We start from the raw sequence: 19,728 nt of genomic DNA, 5'->3' as shown, positions 1-19,728 counted from the left end.
AGTGTGACAGAAAATAGTTTTAGGCAAACAACTGGTTCTTAAAACTGGCCCAGAGAGAGGCAGATGTTGCCACGATACAGAATTCCTCTGAAAACCTATTTTCCTGCTGCTATATCTGTCACTAATTTTAAATAACCTCATATCAGAGGGAATCAGATCAGTTTGATAGCTTTTATTATCACTGATTGTTACTGGCAGTAACATTTTATTGATGTTTGTCACAATAAAACTTTTAATCACAGATGTTTGCAGCAACAGTTGCTGTTCTCTAACAGAGTGCACTATGAAGAAAATGATTTCTGAAATAATTGAAATGATTGCCTCAAATATTCCATCATAATGAAGAATGTGGTACAGAGTTTGCATCTTTACCTGAATTATATCCATAATAGAGATTAATTTCGCATTTCTACTTCATTCAGATTGAGCTCAAATCATATTGGCATTTTCAGAAAATGTAAATGTACATGTTGGGCATCCACATGATTTTTTTTTTTTATCAAAACAATGTTCTTAAAACTACACATACAGTAGTCCAGAATTTAACATTCTTTTATATTAGGGTGAATTAAGCAGATCTCTTTATGTTCACAATTTGCCTAAGAAAACAGTAAAAATACAATAAAGTTGTTATAAATAATCAATTATCTTGTGTAAAGACAATTATGACCATTATACGACCTATACATAATTACTCCAGTAGGTATTATTTGGATAAAAACAAATGTGAAATACATGCATTAATGCTTTTATACCATGTTTTTGAAACGTAGATCATGTTTTTTTTGTAATACCTCTACTAATAGCTGAATTGCAACACTTATTGTTGTAATTAGTTGAATAAAAGATGATTTCAGACCAGAAATCAGTCTAATGTATTTTAAAATATTTGAGTCATTAATTATAAATGTACTTCTTATTTTCTTATCACATTTTACGCATTATCTGATAAACAACTCGATCCTTCAGAAAGCTGCTTTAACAACGTACTTCCTCTCTCTCTCTCTCTCTCTCTCTCTCTCTCTTTCTCTCGTTATTGCTGTACGTGATGACATCACGGTACGTGCACAGATCCCGCCTCGTCCGTCGGTTTCTGCGGTTGTTCTGTCAGCGGTGTGTATATGCTGAATTGTACTTAAACAGCGGTAAAATTCCAAAGATGACAGCTCGGGTGAGTTTATTTAGATATTAGAACTTTAACACAAGCTCCCTGTGGGTAGGAAATACTGAATAATAACGCTAACATAGTGTTCCGGAGACTTTTTGTACACGTAAATTAGCCAACACAGCAACAGCCTGTGTGGCTGATTCAGTTGTCATTTAAAAATACGTGTTCAGCCCGGAAGCAAGACCGATGGTGTATCTTATGACCACTCAGGCTGTTCCTTTATATTAATGTGTGCGACAGCCACAGCTGCTAAACTGTGTTGTAAATGCTGTTATTGACTTCGATAATAAAAACTGCATAGGGCTGTAAATGTAGCTCAGCTCCCCGGCGTTTATAAGCTAAATACAGATGTCTCTATGTGGAATGAAGGAAGTGCAGCAGTACGTTCTGGGAACAAGAGAAGAGTAAGCAAAGCTGCTCGTTAAGCACATTATGTTTTTTTTTCAAAATATAATTATATATAATCAATATATTCAAATTTCGAAATATTAAGCAATTTCATCGTTTTTTTTACATTGAAGTCAATGAAGAAGCTTAAAAACCACCTTCAACTTTGACATGTAACTAGTTCAAAATACTTTTAGCTACACATATATTATTCAGTTCAGCTCTTCAGGTGCTATTCAAGTTAGATTTATTCAAGAATTTTTACTTTTCAAAATTCTAATATTTATTCAAAATCCATTTAAGAAAGAAGTCAATGAGAGAGCTCTTCAAAGTAGGTAGGTCATCTGCAAAATGTATCATCTACAAAGTTCGAGAGACAGACCTTCTTTAAATGCTTAAAACTTTCACCAGACTGCTCTGTCAACGTTTGTATTCAGAATTTTCAAATTCCGAATTGTTTTCGCATACTAGGTGGTCAAAGTTCAAGTAATTTTCTGGGTTAAGTTTTACATTCCTGTGTACAGTATTGTGGCTCAGAGTGAGTGGTTTCATAGTGAGGGAGGGAAAACAAATTAAACCAGTTGCTTTGTCTCTAAGCACGCCTGCACCTTTTATCTGACGGAGATCATTTTATGCTATTTTGAAGGAAAATAAGTTGGCTTTCTGTCGATGTGACCCTCAAAGCTGATAACCAAACCATTTGGCCTTTTACCTTGCCGCCAACTCCACATCTTTTACACGATGAACAGCTCTACTTTTGCAAAGAAAATTCCTGGAATTCTCACAATTTTTAAATTCTTTGTCTAACTGCTTTGGTTTGGACAGACAAAGCAAGTGTTTGGAGGCTGAACTGCCCTGAGAGAGGGAGAAAGACTTGACCACAGCTGTGCTCTTAGGTTTACTTACACAGGCAGGTGTTGCCATTGGGTCAGGCTGACACAGCGGAGCTTATTTATCACACTTTAAACATTATATCTGTCATTTTAAAATTGAAATGCCTCCCTGCTTTACTTAATGTGCATGTCCTGAACTGAAAAAAACACACGCCCCGAACCGTGACACTTGTACTGAAGAGTTCAGACTTTTGTCCTGAACTGTCCCATGCCTAGTTATGATAGGGGTATTCTGTACTCAATAAGTCACCTCTGCAGATCATGAAGTCGCTTGCTTCACTGTAGCTATGTTTCACTGAGCCTGATTGTTGTCAAGAATTATTGCAACAGTCCCATGATGGTTTGCTGGTATCTGTTCAGTAGTTCAGTGTATTGGGTAATGTAGTACTTTACCCATGGAGTTCCTGTGACCTACTTCTAAATATTAAAGATATTGTTCTTTAAGGTTGTTTTTTCAACTTTATTTTACTTTAAGTAGCTTTGAGGCTGTTTAAGTGTTCTTGTCTGACATTACTATATCTGTCCTTTTTAAGCAGCCTAGAAGTGAGGTCAATAAATTCTTTATAAAAGAAGTTGTGTTAACATGTTAAGTGATTCTTATGAGGAAATCACCATAGTAGCATGCATGTAATGGTGGTTTTGTGGGCTAATATTGGAGAAACAAAGGTAACAAAGCCTCAAGAGTGCTCACTTTGAATTGCACATTTTTGCTTCTGCACCTATGTTTATTTTTTTTAATGCTGTAATTAATGTTTATGCTGTTTAATTTTTACCGCTAGACGTATATTTTTTAGTATGCTTGAGTGCCTGTATTTTGCTGCTGCAATAGGGAAATTTGCCAGCTTGGGATGAATAAAGTATATTCTATTCTATTCTATTCTATTCTATTCTACTTTAAAGGCCATACATTTTTCCAGCCATAAATCCCTACAGGCATTCGTATTTTGCTATCCATAACAGTCTACAACTTTAATAGCTAACAGTGGCAATTTAGGCTTAATTCAAGTCTCGCAGTTTAAAAGTTTAAATTATACAGTTTAGAGCTGCAGCTGCCCAAAAATGGCAAGTATCAGATGTGACAATGTACTGCTCATCTTGACATGTTTAACAGTATAATGAATATCTTAAGTTGTTCCCCTTTAGAATATGCAAGCAGCACGATGCCCGACAGACGAACTGTCGTTAACCAACTGTGCAGTCGTCAACGATAAGGACCAACAACAGCTTGAACAGTAAGTGTGGTTTCCTCTCATATGTGTCACTGTACATTGCTACAGAATGTGCTTTATATGAGGTCTGTCAGTTTTGTCATGTCGGTGTATATGTGTGAAGTGTACAGTAGTGTGAAAATCATCAAACAAATGTAAATAGACAAAAAGTAAACACAAATGGCAGTTTTTAAATGAAGGTGTTTAAACATAACTGTAGTGTATCACATCTTTGGAAAGGGCCTGATTACTGCCACACCTGCTCTCAATCAAAAAATAACTTAAATAGGAGCTGCCTGACAAAGTGGAGCAGACCAAAAGATCCTCAAAAGCCAGACAACAAGCTGCAATTCAAGGAAATTCAGGAGCAAATCAGAAACAAAGTCATTGAGATCTATCTATCTGGAAAAGGTTATAAAACCATTTCTAAAGCTTTGGGACTCCAGCGAACCACAGTGAGAGCCATTATCCACAACTAGTGAGAACATAATGAACCTTCCCAGGAGTGGCCGGCCAACAAAAATTACACCAAGAGTGTAGCGATGACAAGATCCAAGAGATCACAAAAGACTCCAGAACAACATCCAAAGAACTGCCTCACCTGCCTCAGTTAAGGTTAGTGTTCATGAGTCCACTATAAGAAAGAGACTGGGCAAAAATGGCCTGCATGACAGAGTTCCAAGACAAAAACCACTGCTGAGCAAAAGAAAACATCTTGATGATCTCCAAGTGGTCTGTGGACTGATGAGAGAAGTTGAACTCTCTGAATGGTGTGTCTCCCATTAATTACATCTGGAGTAAAAGTGACACAGCATTTCAGAAAAGGAATCATACCAACAGTAAAATATAGTGGTGGCAATGTGATCGTCTGGGGCTGTTGTGCTGCCTTAGTTGGTGTGAGATAGTGGATGCTGAAGATGGAGTTAGGTGGAAACATGAATCATTGGGGCAACCCCTGAAGGGAACATTCATGTTCTACAGAATGTAGAGGAAAAAGAGGAAGTTGTTTTAGGTACCTGTTGTCATACTTAAATAAAACATAAGCATAATTCACTAGGAACACAATTTTTGCCAAGATTTTGGCACTGTTGAAAACTAATGTTGGCGTCTTTGCCACTTACCTTTCTTTCTTGGCAAGATGTTTGACTGCTTGCTAAAGGACTTCTTATTGCTCATCTCGATACAGACATGTGATTGTACGCAATATAACCCACAACTTCGTGTTCACCTTGAAGACTCATCCCAGTGTGAACTGTGGGACCATCGGCTTCAGCCTGCCACAGGTGAGTTCAGATGTTTGAGGCAGTAGTTACTTGGTTGTAAGATAGAATCATTGAAAATGTTTTTTGAACAGTCTTTTTCTTAGCTGTAAATAGAAATGTACCTGAAAATGTTGCATGTTATTGAAGGGAACACGTTGTTGTTTGAACCACCAGTCAAACGCAATACTTGTTTCTGTCCATGATATTGATACCAAAGTAAACCTATGAGCTGTCCTTTGGAATTCTATGTACTCTTTGCATGGACCTCTTTTCTCTTTGTCTCAATCTGTTTGTTACTGCTTTTTCCTTTTTCACTTTGCCTGTCTGTGACTGCTTCCTTCTCCATCTGTAAACTCTGCAGCCACAACCACACACAGGTACTATTGTAACATCCACAAGACAGTCTTGTGTTACCACATTCATTCAAGTAGTATATTACATGATTAGCTCAGCAAACACTGCTTGACATATGAAAAGTCTAAAAATCAAAAATATGTGACAATATGATTGTCAAGACCAATGTTGTAGAGGAAAGTTTATTGTGAAATGTGTAGTGATGTTTATTTGTGTAATTTTCATCTGTCTTTGTCATTGTGTTAATAATGGCTAAATTTCCATTGCAGTCATGAGGAAATAAGACATGGATCTAAATCACACCTTTTTTTGTTCACAGAGAAAATGGGCTGGTCTGTCGATTGGACAAGAGGTCCAAGGTGAGCTATTTGTTTTATAAGAAACTGCCACATGGGGCAGCAAAACAAGCTTGAAGCAAGCAGGAAAGATGAGCTCTTTCTTGCTTGCTTCAAGCAGATGAAATGTTGTGTGCTGATATTGTATATAGGATAGCCAAAATAAATCTATCGTCTCATGTGCATTCGGGAGCTTAAAGCCGTTTCAGAACTAATGAATCTGCTTGGAGGAGCAGAGAAACATTTTCAAGAAATTTGATGTCTTGTTACCTTACTTAAAGTTGACTAAAATAAGACAAGAGAAGAGAAAACAGACAAAATGGATATGTACAATACAAAAGCATTGAGAAGAAGTGGACAGGGTCCCCAAAAACATGCTCTGATGTACTGGTCTAAAATAAAACAAACTTATGTTTCCTTCTATAGTCACAAGCTACAAGTTTGACAAATCCAAACAGTGTATAAGCACCATGACAGTGGAAATTGACTTCCTGCAGAAGAAGAATGTGGACAGCAACCCGTATGACTCAGATGAGATGGCCAGCGAGTTCATCCAGCACTTCAACAACCAGGCTTTCAGTGTCGGACAGCAGGTGCTTTAAGCTTCGACTGTAGATCTATTCATTTATCAAAAGAAAAAACATATTCAGCTGTGTATGACCAGACTAATCATTTTTTCTGTGTTTATCTCTCGTGTTTTGCTGTAGTTCGTGTTTAGTTTCTGTGATAAGCTCTTTGGTCTGCTGATAAAAGATATGGAAGGCATGGACCCTGGCATCCTTAAGGGAGAACATTCAGCTTCTGGGAAGAAACATAAGGTATATACTATACTTATATTATTATACTAGTCATTCTTGTCATTAATTGTGTCTGCTGTCTTCCTTATAATTTTGTGTGTCTCTAATATAAACACAATAGTTTCAGCTTGACAACGTCAACAACCGTCATATTTGTTCTCTGTAATGTATGTTGTTTGTGTGTTTGTTCCTCTCTCTTGTATCGCTCTGTCCTGTCTACCTCTTCTTCTCCTCCTTCACCTGGCCTGCTCAACCTTTGTTCCTGTTTAAAGGGAGTTTTTCCTTGCCACTGTCGCTCTTAACAGGGTTGTGGCTCTGGGTTTCTGTAAAGCACCTTGACTTCTGCTTCTTCTTGCTTGCTTCTGACTGTAAAAAGCTATATAAATAAAACTGAATAGGCTAGCTGGAGAATAATCTGTCACTGTCCCATCATGCTCACATACCTTTGGAAGTTTTTATATATAGTTAGGGATTATTGAATTTCTGCTGATATGATTAAGCCAATAATGTTTGGCTGATTACCAATATCAATATACTGTAATCACATATTTTTCTCATCTTACTGCAGATAATGTCAAGCCTTCCTTGATATTAAGATAGGTAATTAAGCTTGTAGTGTTGAAGAAATGCCAATGCTGCCGCTATCCTGCATAAATCTATTTACCTTCTGACACAAAATCCCAACACCACAGGCGAAATACTAAAATGCTCACCAATGTACATTTTTAATGATGTATTTACATGTAATGTACATCATTAGTCAGTGTCAAATGCCAATATCTCCATATTATAATATTATGTTAAGGCCAATAGTTGCTCATCAATCTCATGCTGATAATTTGTGCATCCCTAATATTATCTATAACTATATTTATATTATATGGAAGCATATTATGTGTTGTAGATGAGCGCTAATAGGGTTCAATAGTACAATACTGGTGATTGCATGGTTCCTTAAACTGATTTTATCTTTTAATCGACAGATTGAGATTGGTTTGTTGCTGGGAAACAGTCAGGTGATTTTTGAGAAATCTGAGACCTCATCCATGACCCTGGTTGGTAAGTGTCATCAACACACTAGTTTTTACAGCTTCTAATAAGAATATTGTTTTACTGTTTTTTAACGTTGAGGTGATTTTCTAATAAACCACAAGGTGGCACTCTGCACACATAGATTTAGCTGTCACACAGTATTAACCCACTGAACCAAATACATTCTTAACTCATAAAAGGAAAAAATGTGAAAGCCAAAATTCTTTATTAAAAACCGTTAAGAAATTGGTCTGTACAACGTTTTCTATGCGCCTGCAAATGTTAGCAAAAGTGGAAGGTCAACCTATAGATATTTAACTATTTACATTTTTGCAGCTTTCACAAACCTGTATTTCATATTCATCAACAGTACCTGCTTGATGTTTGTACCACATCTGACTTCTAAGTTTCAGGAGAGGGAAAAATTGTTGGTGTAAAGGCATTTTTTTGGCAATTTTTAACTAGGGTGTGTAGAACAAAATAATTTTGATCAAAAGCATAATATATAGCCTAGGTTTGGATTTAAAGTTTTTGATAACTCAAAATAAGGCTTACAGCATCTATATATGATTTTTAGAAGAGGGAAACGGGCAGGGAAGGGGGCACTGTTTACATTACAACGTGGTCCTCTGTAGTCAAGTTTTCAACCGGTGACTGATACATTCCATATCTGTTTTTGTCTCAACCTTTAGGGAAATCCAAGACCCGAGAGTCTCGCCAGTCCATTATCAGCCCAGACTGGAACTTTGAGAAGATGGGTATCGGTGGTCTTGACAAGGAGTTTTCTGACATTTTCCGCAGAGCCTTTGCCTCCAGAGTCTTTCCTCCAGACATAGTTGAACAGATGGGTGCGTCCCCTTCTTTGTCTCTATCTACTATTCCATTACTTATTCATTTGTTTATATCTCCTCTTCCATATATGAGAGTGTCCCACTAAGAAACATATATCACAGGGACTTTTCTCGGCTATAAATCAGCAGAGCAAGATACACAAACTAATACTTTACTTTCAAAACATTCAGCATACATTGAAATTTTATTTGGTTTTATGATATGTTATATCAGTAATACTAGCTCACTTTCCAAAGGACAGCAACTCTTTCTAATGAAAGCCATCACGTAGTTGACTCTTGACTCATTCTCCAACACCCACCCTTCCCACAGACATTCACACACATCTGTACACAATCACATTGGTCCTAATCATGGCTTCCAGACCAAGACGTCTTGTGAAACCCTTCTGTAAAATCCTCTGAGCTTGGCAAATATACACTTGTGACACTCCATTACTGCAGCACTGAAGGCCTGTGCTGAAGTGTCCAGCAGTGTGTGAGCTGACCTTTAGCCAGGAGGCTGTGTGTAGGAGTTAGCCTTTGGCTGTGGCCAGCTGGCTGTTGTAATACGATGGCATGTCCTGATAGAGCACCCAATGAAAGGTAAAGCTGTCATTGGCAGGCATGGGGAGCATAGCGAGTACAGGTGCTGGCAGAGGTGATGTGCATGTGTACGTCTCGCATAATATGTGTATGTGACCAAAAGTTTAAAAGTTTCACCTTGCCTCCCCTTTGCTCCCAGAGAGGTGAAGCAGATGACAGACAGACGCTTCAGTGCTTTCTGTTGCAACAATAACACATAGCTTCTCCCCACCCTTTTCTTTTCACTCTCACCTGTCAGCCTGCCTGCTTTTCCCTCAGCAGGCCCAAATGGCAGCTCAGATGCTTATCTGGGGCCTCTCAATTAGTCTGGGCTAAATGTCATTAAGCAGGTGCAAAAGGCCATTAAAAGATCCACTGTGAATGTAGTGGGTTGGTTAATTTATAATCTCTACAACAAAATAAAACATAGGAAATTATATGCTGACTTCTCTGTGATGTGTGGTGCCCATTTAATCTGGTCAGAGCAATACAGTATTTTTATTTATTTATATTTAACCTTTATTTAACCAGGTAAAAAACCCATTGAGATTCAGATCTCATTTACAAGGGTGACCTGGCAAAGTGGTCAGCAGCACACGTCAAGAACATTAGAACAACATTTTAAAGTTGGTAAACAAGTAGAAAGATATCTTAAAAACACAGGCACTGATGAATGGATGCTTTTTGCCTAATGTGTAATAAAGAATTAAAAGTTTTAAATGAGCTCAGAAATTTTTAAATCAGTTTGGAGGGTATTCCAGGCTGAAGGGGCAGAGTAGCTGAAGGCCCGCTTTCCTAGCTCAGTCCGCACATGAGGGACCTGCAGGTGGTAAATGCCACTGGAACGTAGGGCATAGTGGCTGGTAGTTCACTGGAGAAGATTACACAGATAAGATGGAGCCAAACCAAGGAGGGTCTTATAGACCAATGCCATCCAGTGGGTGTGCCTCCTTGTGCTCAGGGAAGGCCACTCAGCTTTGGCATACAGTTCACAGTGGTGGGTGAGGCGGGTACAGCCAGTCACAAACCTCAAGGCACAGTGATAAACAGTGTTTAAGAACTGGAGGCATTTGGATGACGCAGTCATGTATACAACATCACCATAGTCAATCAGTGGTAAAAAGGTTGCCGATACTAGAAGTCTGCGGGCTCTAAGAGGAAAAACAACATTTGTTCCAAAAATAAAACCCAAGTTTCACCTTCAGTTTGTGGACTAAGTTTGAAATATGTGGTTTGAATGACAGCTCTGAGTCAAGTAAGAATCCAAGATATTTATAGCTGGTGACCAGTTCAATGTGTTTTCCTTGGAGTGTTGTTATTACAGGCAAGGTATCCTGTCCTCTACACCTTGGTGGGAGTGCCATCACTTTTGTTTTCTCTGCATTTAAAACCAAGTTCAGTGATTGCAGATGTAATTAAACAGTGTTAAAAGCAGACTGTAAAAACTCAAAGGCTTGTGCAAGTGAAGCAGAGCAGCAGTAAATGACTGTGTCATCAGCATAAAAGTGATAAGTGGCATTTGACAGATTAAAACACATATTATTAATATAAATAGAAAATAAAATAGGTCCTAAAACTGAGCCCTGTGGCACTCCCCTTGTGATCCCAAGACAAGACGATACAGAACCCACCAGTAACCACATTGTTGTTCTGAAAAGCAGTTTTACCATGAAAATCAGATTTGCAGTGTGTTAAAGATTAAGTGGTGCTTAATAACAGCAAAAAGGCAGATCATGTTTGTGTTTAATTTTGAGAATTTTTGTTTTCAAAAATTAGAAGTTTTTGATGATTTGAATGATTTGAATTCTGTTTCTGTAAAAATGAACCATCTATGGTCAGTGTTACACCAGCCTTCATCCCTTTCTGCCTGTGTGTCTGTCTCCAGGCTGTAAACATGTGAAGGGAATCCTGCTGTATGGACCTCCAGGCTGTGGAAAAACCCTTATGGCACGACAGATTGGCAAGATGCTAAATGCCCGGGAGCCGAAGATTGTAAATGGCCCTGAGATTCTCAACAAGTATGTTGGAGAGTCTGAGGCCAACATCAGGAAGCTGTTTGCAGATGCAGAGGATGAACAGAAGAGGGTAAGGGAACACATTAAATACTTGTATGCAGAAAATCACTGTTTCATTCTTATGATTTTAAAGTCGGAGATAAAAAGGGTCATAGAAAATAAGTCATCATGCTACAACTTTGCTGAAAGTATTATCTGCAAATAAGAAACCACTAAGTTTGTTCAGAGGTGTGTTTTTAGTGGGTTTCAGTATTCTCATGATTCATTATTATAAGCTTTTCATCTATCTAAACAGAAAGAAACTAATTTGACCAGGAGTGGAAAGATCTGCCCTTTAGCCAGACATAGCTGTAATAACTTTTAAAGTTCTAGTTTGTGTGTGTGTGGAGTAGGTGGGGGCAGTTATTCATTGAAACCCAGCAGTGGTAGTTGGTTTGGGTGGTGTGACACAAGCATCACCCCTCACTCTGCACCACTTAATGAGGGGCTGGGTTCTGTTTGACCTCCTATTAGACCTCCCCTACACATACATATACTAACACACACACAATCCAGTGTGTAATATCCTCAGCTTCTCAGCTCCACACCTGCTTAAAATGCTACGTCAGAGTCTGACAGGTCTGTAGATGGAGGGATAACCCCCTAGCCTGCTGCTCTCTCACTGCTTCCATTTGTCTCTCTGCAGAGGGTCAGACAGATTTTCAAGTTGGCATGAAAGAGAAGTCTTGAATAACTGTGTAGAATATTGATGTGATTTTATGTATTACATTGAGTTGCTCTGAGGAAAAAGTTGTGCACCTTTATGTCTAAAGTGCTTGGTATTGATCATGTGATAGTCTTTGTATTTGCCAAGCCAAAGTCAAAAAATATGAATAAACCTCAGCTGTGAGAGCAAATTCCTGTAAGCTTCCTTTGTATCTTTGTTATTTAAATTAGAATTTGTCTTGTTTTAAGCTTCACCCGCTAATGAGTCATGTCTAAGAACCATTTCTTTTTCTTCTGGTGAACAGCTCGGTGCTAACAGCAGCCTGCACATCATCATATTTGATGAAATCGATGCAATCTGTAAGCAGCGTGGCAGCATGTCGGGCAGCACAGGCGTCCACGACACAGTGGTCAACCAGCTACTGTCTAAAATAGATGGAGTGGAGCAGCTGAACAACATCCTGGTCATAGGTGCAAACACACATTCTTTGAGTTTATACAAACCAACATAAACTTTCACACTCAAAAGGCACTTCACTCTCAAGCCTGAACATCTGGTCTCTTTCATCTGCCCTGCTGTCTTGTCTTTCTGCTATCTTTTCATCTTTCTCTCCCTCAGGTATGACCAACAGGCCTGACCTGATAGATGAGGCCTTGTTGAGGCCAGGAAGACTGGAGGTCAAGATGGAGATTGGTATGGTCACAGATAAGGTTTCACACTTGTGTTCACTCTCAGTGGACAGGAAATGGAAATAAGACCATCAAGTCCACAACAGAATAAATACGACTGAAACCACAGTATAAAAAAATGCAACAATAAATCCGTATTATGTGCCCACAAAGCTGCTTACAAATTTGTTTTTGCCTTTGCCTGTGTAAAAGAGAGCAGAACTTCCTTGATGACAAGTATTTTTTATTTTGTCCCCTCCCTCCTTCTTAAGGGTTACCGGATGAAAAGGGCCGCATTCAGATCCTCAACATTCACACAGCAAAGATGCGTCAGTACAACCTGCTGGCCACGGATGTCGACATTAAGGAGCTGGCTGTAGACACCAAGAATTTTAGTGGTGCTGAACTAGAGGGTCTGGTCAGGGCTGCTCAGTCTACTGCCATGAACAGACACATCAAGGTCAGAGTCCTCAGGGCACACACTTTTGCTCATTTAATTTAAATAACTTTGGAGAAAATACTCAAGACCAGAATATCCTAGAAATTACTAGGAACTCTCTTATGTTAGCATACATTTTAAAAGTAATGGCTGCAATAGTGCCATGTTTCCTTGGTTTAAATTGTAGGCCACACACCTGGTGTGGGATAGGATACAACTGTATAGTGCCAGTTTAACCAGTGACCCAGGTGAGGAAGGGGTAGACACAGAAGCCAGGTGTGTGTATGTGTGTTTGTGTGCGCCCTCCGTTAAGTGTTTTATCAGGTGCACTCGCTCAAATCTACACAGCCTAGTAGGACACACAGATAAAGGTGAGTTCTTATCTGTTAAGTGTTCTGCCACTGGACACACACACACAAATACACACACAGAGCAGGAGATATTAAAGGGTGATGAAAAATGACAGACAAGGGCCTTACACATGTCTGATGACCGTGACGTTTTTCTTCACTCCTCTAAGCACTTATTCTTCGGTTGCTCGCTCTCTCTGGCTGACCTTTCTGCTCTGAGGGAGCACATTGTCTTCTGACACATTGTGCAGTTTAAATGTGCAGTACTTCATGTAATGGGTTTCACTGGCAAGGGCATGGGGTTCATCCAATAGCCAAACTAAATGCTGTCTTTGGGCCTGTGCTGTTTTTCACTGTTGTCATTGTTTTAGGCCAGCAACACAGTGGAGGTAAACATTGAGACAGCAGAAAGGCTGCAGGTCAGCCGACTCGACTTCATGGCCTCGCTGAATAACGACATCAAACCTGTAAGTTTCTGTGCTTCTTTATCTTCTTTTTTTTTACCTAACTCATGCACTCACTCAAATCTACATTCTTTTGTTCTTTTCTTCCAGGCATTTGGAACCAACCAGGAGGACTATGCCAGCTACATCATGAACGGTATAATCCGGTGGGGCGACCCAGTGTCAGCGGTCTTGGAGGACGGGGAGCTGCTGGTGCGGCAAACAAAGAACAGTGACAGGACACCGCTGGTCTCAGTGCTGCTAGAAGGTACAACACACACAAACATTCAGACTCTGAATACAACACATGAGGAGCCTGTAAACCCCCCGATAGACCATAAAATGTGATTGTCACCCTCAGGTCCCCCTAACAGTGGGAAAACAGCCCTGGCAGCTAAGATTTCTGAAGACTCCCAGTTTCCCTTCATCAAGATCTGTTCTCCTGACAAGATGATTGGACACTCCGAGATCGCCAAATGCCAAGCCATCAAAAAAGTAATACTCACCATTGACTAACTATAAATATGAAACAGTTCATTTAAAGTTTAGTATTGCTGTCATTTAAATCTGTTTGTTTCTTTTCCTGTGGCAGATATTTGACGATGCCTACAAGTCCCAGCTGAGCTGTGTGGTGGTTGATGACATTGAACGTTTGTTGGGTAAGCTGCTCAGCTGTCTCCTACATAGTAACTTCAAAGACAATGCAGATCAAGACTAGCATTTTGTCAGGCGCATTTTAAATTGTGAATGATCTCTCATATCAGACTACGTTCCAATTGGCCCTCGATTCTCCAACCTGGTGCTTCAAGCCCTGCTGGTGCTGCTGAAGAAACCCCCTCCAAAGGTAACTATTTTTTTTGTTATAATTATTTCTAGCTCAGTGGAGCATTGCTAGTCCTACTGTGGCAGAAAGAGGGCAGCAGATCTTTTGAATGGCAACAGAAAATCTTGCGAGGAATTGTTGGAGGTCCTTGGCTGCAACTGGCATGTGTGAACGACTGTGAGTGTGTATGGTTATTAGTGAGTGTTTTGGTCCAGGCCTGTTGTGCTCAGAGTGAATGGTGGTGGTAGAGACCCATTTCTCATAGTTTCTTTGGTTGTAGTTTGTGTGTGTCTGTTGATGGGTTTGTGAATGAGGGTATAGCCCACTATATGGCTGCATGTGCATGAGAAGTGGCGCGGGGCCTGGTGTTGAATGCCTGGCTGCAGTGCTCCTCTGGGGTTGTAAAGCGCTGGGCCCAGCAGGGTGCCTGGGGCCGGGGGAGGCCAGGGGGACACGGAGGAGAATGGGCTCTGTGAGAGAGCCAGGACCTGGCAGCACTGCCGCCTGTGTGGCACCTCATCTGCATGCAGCATCACAACCCCCCACGCCATGGGGGGGCAGCCAGCAGCCATAATCCCCCTGTCTACTCACAACTCCTCTGCCTCTCCTCCTCCGTCTTCTTCTCCTGGTCGTTCTCCAGTTCGGCGGCTTAGCAGAGCTGCTATTCTTTTGCTTCTCTGCTCATGTTTGTCTTCTCTACAGTTTCCTCTGTTCTGCTACACTCTATTGTTCTGCCTCATTTTGTTATTTTCTGTTCCTGTGTTGTTGTGACCAACTTAAGCTATATTGTTACTTTGATGTGGGAATCATACATGACAGAAATGTGGCAAAATCATTCATCTGGTGTTCAAATGGTGGATAGCACCATGTCCATTTGTGTGTAGTAGGAGTGCTGCTGTGACCCACATGTACAAACCGTGTCTCCATCAGCGTTTATGTCAGTCTTATGAGAGAAGAAGCTAATGAATGAATATATGTATATATAATCAATGGTTGAACAGTCAAATGATTAAATTAAATGGAGTAACAACCGATTCCCTCTCAGGGTCGTAAGCTGCTGATCATCGGCACCACAAGTCGTAAAGACGTCCTCCAGGAAATGGAGATGTTAAATGTCTTCAGCACCACCATCCATATCCCTAACATCTCGAGAGGAGAGCAGTTGGTTGAAGCTTTGGAGGTATTGTACATGCTAAAAACACATGCACCAGCATTTTTACATGCAAAAGAATATTTTGCCTATACTTTTGTAATATTGTGAAATTCTTGCATTAAGATGAATAGAATGAATTCACCTGTTTTGATTTCTCACTGCCACTTCTCCCTTTGCTCCCTACAGCTGCTGGACAGTTTCCAAGAGAAAGAACGGGCCAGCATAGCAAAAGCTGTGAAGGGCCAGAGCTTATGGATTGGCATAAAGAAGTTGCTCATGCTGATTGGAATGGCTGCACAGGTGAGGAAATAAACTTTATATTTGCTAGACATGAGGATGCCGTTTGCATGTCTGTGTACTGGTGTTATTAGATATCAGACCAGGTATTGTATGTTGTGAGGAGCAAGGAACTCTATATAGCTAAGGCAACTCAATAACTCACTCATCACCTCACATTTTTCATTCAAAACACCAATTTCAAATTGGCTCAGGCGTTGCGTATTTTTTTTTCTATTAGTGTGGTCTGTCCCTCCTCTTCCTCAACATCTGGCCGGCATTCTCAGCAGTTAACAGAATCTGTCTGTCAGGCACAAAAAACTGTCATCTATCAGCTGGAATGAAAATCCGTGTGGCTTTCCTGATGATTTGTTGAGTAGAGGGTTCCAGGCCATTTCTAGTTCACAAACCATTCTCTATAAATGGTTGAGATCCAGTACGTTCAGTTGTGAAACTATGTTTCAAGTTTTCCAAGTCATGTGCTCTGAAACAGACAGGGCAAAGGTACAGTTCATGATTTGGTCACCTTAGGGGGGCAACAGAAAAAGCAGATTTGTAAAAGACTTGTTTAGCATGAGCATGTGCATTAGGAAGCAGTGTCATCAAATCCCAGTGGAAGTCTACCTAGACTTATTCCTAGGAGTACTTTGAATCCTACCTAGGACTAAGTCTGTCATTTTACAAGGATGCTTGAGTGTATAACCTGCCTTCTAAAAGCACCTGTGATCCTCAGTAACCTCTTCAATGACATACATGCACACTTGTTCCTTTTTGTACTATGGAAATTCTGGATCTGCCCATCAGCAGACTGACCTGTATGTGAGGTGTGACTGATGTAAATTTCTACTCCTGACTGTGTGTGTGTCTGTGTTACGTCGATGTGTACAGCCTGTTTGTTGCTGTGTAATTGCTGTGGTATGCACAGATGCAGCCATGTTCTTTGCCCCCAACCCCCCACACCATTCTGAAGAAGTATGAACCTGTTTGCCGAGACATGCTGCAAACAGCTACGCTCACACACACACATTCACAGTCCTCGGTGTTCTCTTTATCTTCTTTCCTCTCATTCCAATGTCTCTGACTGCTCTCACGTCTTAACTCTAGTTGCTACAGGCAATTCCAGACATACTGTAAGTTATTGCATAGGTTGCCATTAATTTTACTTCCTTTTCCCTCCCCTTCTTTGCAGTGCTGTTTGTGCAGACTAAAGCATGAACTCCAGGACCTGCCACTATTGGCACCATGTTGCTATGGTGTTTACCTTTTGAAGACACTGGTGCATGTTCAAAAAGACTTATTTTGTTACATGAACTAACTATCAGTGTGTCTGCTTTCAGATGGATCCTGGCTACAGAGTTAGCAAGTTCTTGAGGCTACTGAAGGACGAAGGAGCGTAAGTATTCTTTTCCTGTTTCTATCCATGATACTAAACACTCACACCACACACACACATCTGTCACTTTTACCAGTCTTCATTTACAGCTCTGTAGCTGAGAAGCACAGTGTGTTTACATTTTGATCATTATATCAAGTGTGATTAATAATACACATTTTGTCTTTCTTTTATTTTTCTTGCAGACTGGGTTCTGATGCGTTTGTTGCAATCTAGACTCAGTGGAGCCACATAGGGAACCAGAGGTATCCTTCAACGGTAAGACTGCAAAGCCTGGGAAACGTCATTTCCTGTCAAGGGCAGAGCTGAGCTAATGTAGCAACTTCATGCATCAAATGAATGTTGAGTAAGACTTTTCAAGCAAAATTAACCAAGGAAACCAAAGAATGTGAGCCAATCTAACATGTGTTTGTAAGAATAGAAGCGACACTTAACACAAACACAATTGTAGGTATGCACTGGACTGATTAATACCAAAATGACAGCATCTTGCTAGTGAATGTAAAAGAGGGACAAGTATGTGCCCAAAACCTTAGTGTCTTCACAAAATGAGAATCCAAATTGCATCTTTCAATGCATCATAAGACTTGATGTTATCTGTAATGAGTTTTGTAGTAAGTTTTCAATATGTACCTGAATCCACATTTAGTTTTTTTTATTTCATTGTTGCATCAATCAGTGTTCTGTTATTTATTATAGAATTGTTAAATCAAAATTGTGAAATTTAATACCATCCTTCAGTCTGCATTTTAGTCTGTAGCTGGTTAGAAGTGTGGATCTCCTGTGGTTTTATTTCACTTTAATCTTGCATGTTTGTAACAACCAATCAAAGGCAAAGTTTCAAAATGTTATCTGGAACTTGCTAACTTGCTAATCCTACATGAAATACATCCCATGAGGGCGGCCTATCTAAAATGATAAACAACTTTTCAACTTGCTGCAGGAGCTTTACTTCATCACAGCCTCAGAGACTTATGGTATAGTTGGTGCACAGCATGCCTAAAAATAGGTCGACTAGACAGGTGCTCTCTTGTGGCAGCATGTCTCCTTTGTCTGCCGTCTCTTCTCACTTTTATTTGTCTCTTTTCACTCAGTTGCGGAGGAACAGAAGCCTGCATCCTTCCTTTCCATCCCCGAAGCTCTGAGCGGCTGTCTCTGCACTGCAGTTTTCTGCGGCAGACTCCAACTAGGCAGCCCTTTCCTATTCAACACTATGTTCAGTGCTAGTTAATAAACAGTGTTGATGGTTGTTATCTGCACATACAGCTCTTTGTGGTGACTCTAGTCATAATTAAAAAACTAAGGCAAATAGATGTGCATGTTTAAACACTAGTTATAAATACTGTTGTTTAAACAAAGGTGTGTTATTTAACACTTCTTTTTTCTATTAAGAAATCTGTGGGATATAACTTACAAATGATTTAAAGGGAAGTTACCGAGAAGCTCATTATATTTCACAAAAAGGTTTGTATACACAAATATAGTGATGTAATTCAGAAGCGGTTCTGTTTGTCCCAGATCTCTCTCTGCACCCTCTAACAACAAAATAAATCACATGTTCTTATGTTTATTATCAAGTGTTCTTCTCACATTTGTTGAAATCATTAAAATGTTTCTCATAATTATAACTTGGCTTAATTACTGTCTAATGATGATAGATTTGTCATCTCCTAACAAAATGAGCCTATTCAGACTTCGCGGTTAACCTCCACAGCTTCTGTGTTGAGCAATACAGTTTAGCAAGAAAAACGCTGCACAGTATGCCATCCATTTACAGTATGTCTGTGTGAAAGGAACTGCACCCACAATGTACTTTTTAGGACCTCCTACCTATGACCTGCTAAAACTGGAAATGTTGTTTTCTTCTGTATATATTTTATGAGTGAAATGAAATAAATATTAACAGAAACTAGGTTAAATTAAGTGTTAAGAGTTTGTTCACTTGTATGCCCTTTATTATCCTATACATGAAATATGCTTTATGAATAGCATTAATTGTCTTAGTGCTAACAAATCCTTTGAAACGAAGCACCTCTGCATGTGGCAATGTCTCATTTTGAAGGTAAAATAAATAGATATTTCCATTTTTAAAGACTTTCCCCCAAAACAGTTTATCTGCTCTTTATTTATAGTTTATCTGGTAATGAAGGAAAATATCCAATGCAACCGTTTGGCAACACTTTGATGTGTTTTTAATAGTTTCTGGGAAACTGTGGAGCTCTGTTGAACAGGATTCCATGTTTTCTTGGGATTTGTTTACAAAAATATATATACCGGTACTCCATTTTTAACTGGAGTGTTCGGTGTTGTTAAAGCCTGCAATGGAGAAAAGGTGTGTGTGTAGCAAGAAACATGCGACAAGTTTTGTTCTTCAAATATATAATCTTAGTTCAGTCATACAGATATATACATTGTATAATAAATAATATTTATAAAAACATAACATTTACGATTATAAAATAAAAAGGGAATTATTCACTTTTAAACATTTGTACAAAACTTTGGATATAGCGGGGAAACTGTGTGTGTGTGTGTGTGTGTCTGAGTGGGTGTGTGGAGAGGGGGGAAGGGGGGCTAGGGGCTACACACTGACAGGTAAACCCAGATAAGG

General features: G+C 39.6%; 1 protein-coding gene across 2 annotated transcripts; it reads left to right on the top strand.

Moving 5' to 3' along the window:
* The first annotated feature begins 1,041 nt into the window (after positions 1-1,041).
* LOC114451932 (vesicle-fusing ATPase-like) lies at positions 1,042-18,745 on the top strand. Of its 2 annotated transcripts, none has more exons than XM_028430926.1 (22): positions 1,042-1,171; positions 3,592-3,680; positions 4,843-4,939; positions 5,592-5,631; positions 6,034-6,200; positions 6,315-6,425; positions 7,388-7,463; positions 8,129-8,284; positions 10,737-10,936; positions 11,877-12,042; positions 12,191-12,265; positions 12,513-12,700; positions 13,401-13,496; positions 13,584-13,740; positions 13,834-13,967; positions 14,065-14,131; positions 14,237-14,316; positions 15,341-15,475; positions 15,635-15,748; positions 17,062-17,117; positions 17,303-17,375; positions 18,212-18,745. In XM_028430926.1, exons 1-21 carry the CDS (start codon positions 1,049-1,051, stop codon positions 17,331-17,333), a joined length of 2,358 nt encoding a protein of 785 aa, XP_028286727.1. In that variant the 5' UTR covers positions 1,042-1,048; the 3' UTR covers positions 17,334-17,375; positions 18,212-18,745. The 2 variants fall into 2 exon arrangements, with proteins under 2 accessions (XP_028286727.1, XP_028286729.1); XM_028430928.1 differs by lacking the exon at positions 1,042-1,171 and adding an exon at positions 1,246-1,572.
* Positions 18,746-19,728: the final 983 nt, after the last annotated feature.

The sequence above is a fragment of the Parambassis ranga genome, chromosome 19 (assembly GCF_900634625.1).
Source record: "Parambassis ranga chromosome 19, fParRan2.1, whole genome shotgun sequence".
NCBI classification, from domain to species: Eukaryota; Metazoa; Chordata; class Actinopteri; family Ambassidae; genus Parambassis; species Parambassis ranga.
Note: the sequence above shows the minus strand (reverse complement) of the source record. Positions and strands in the feature narration are given on the sequence as shown.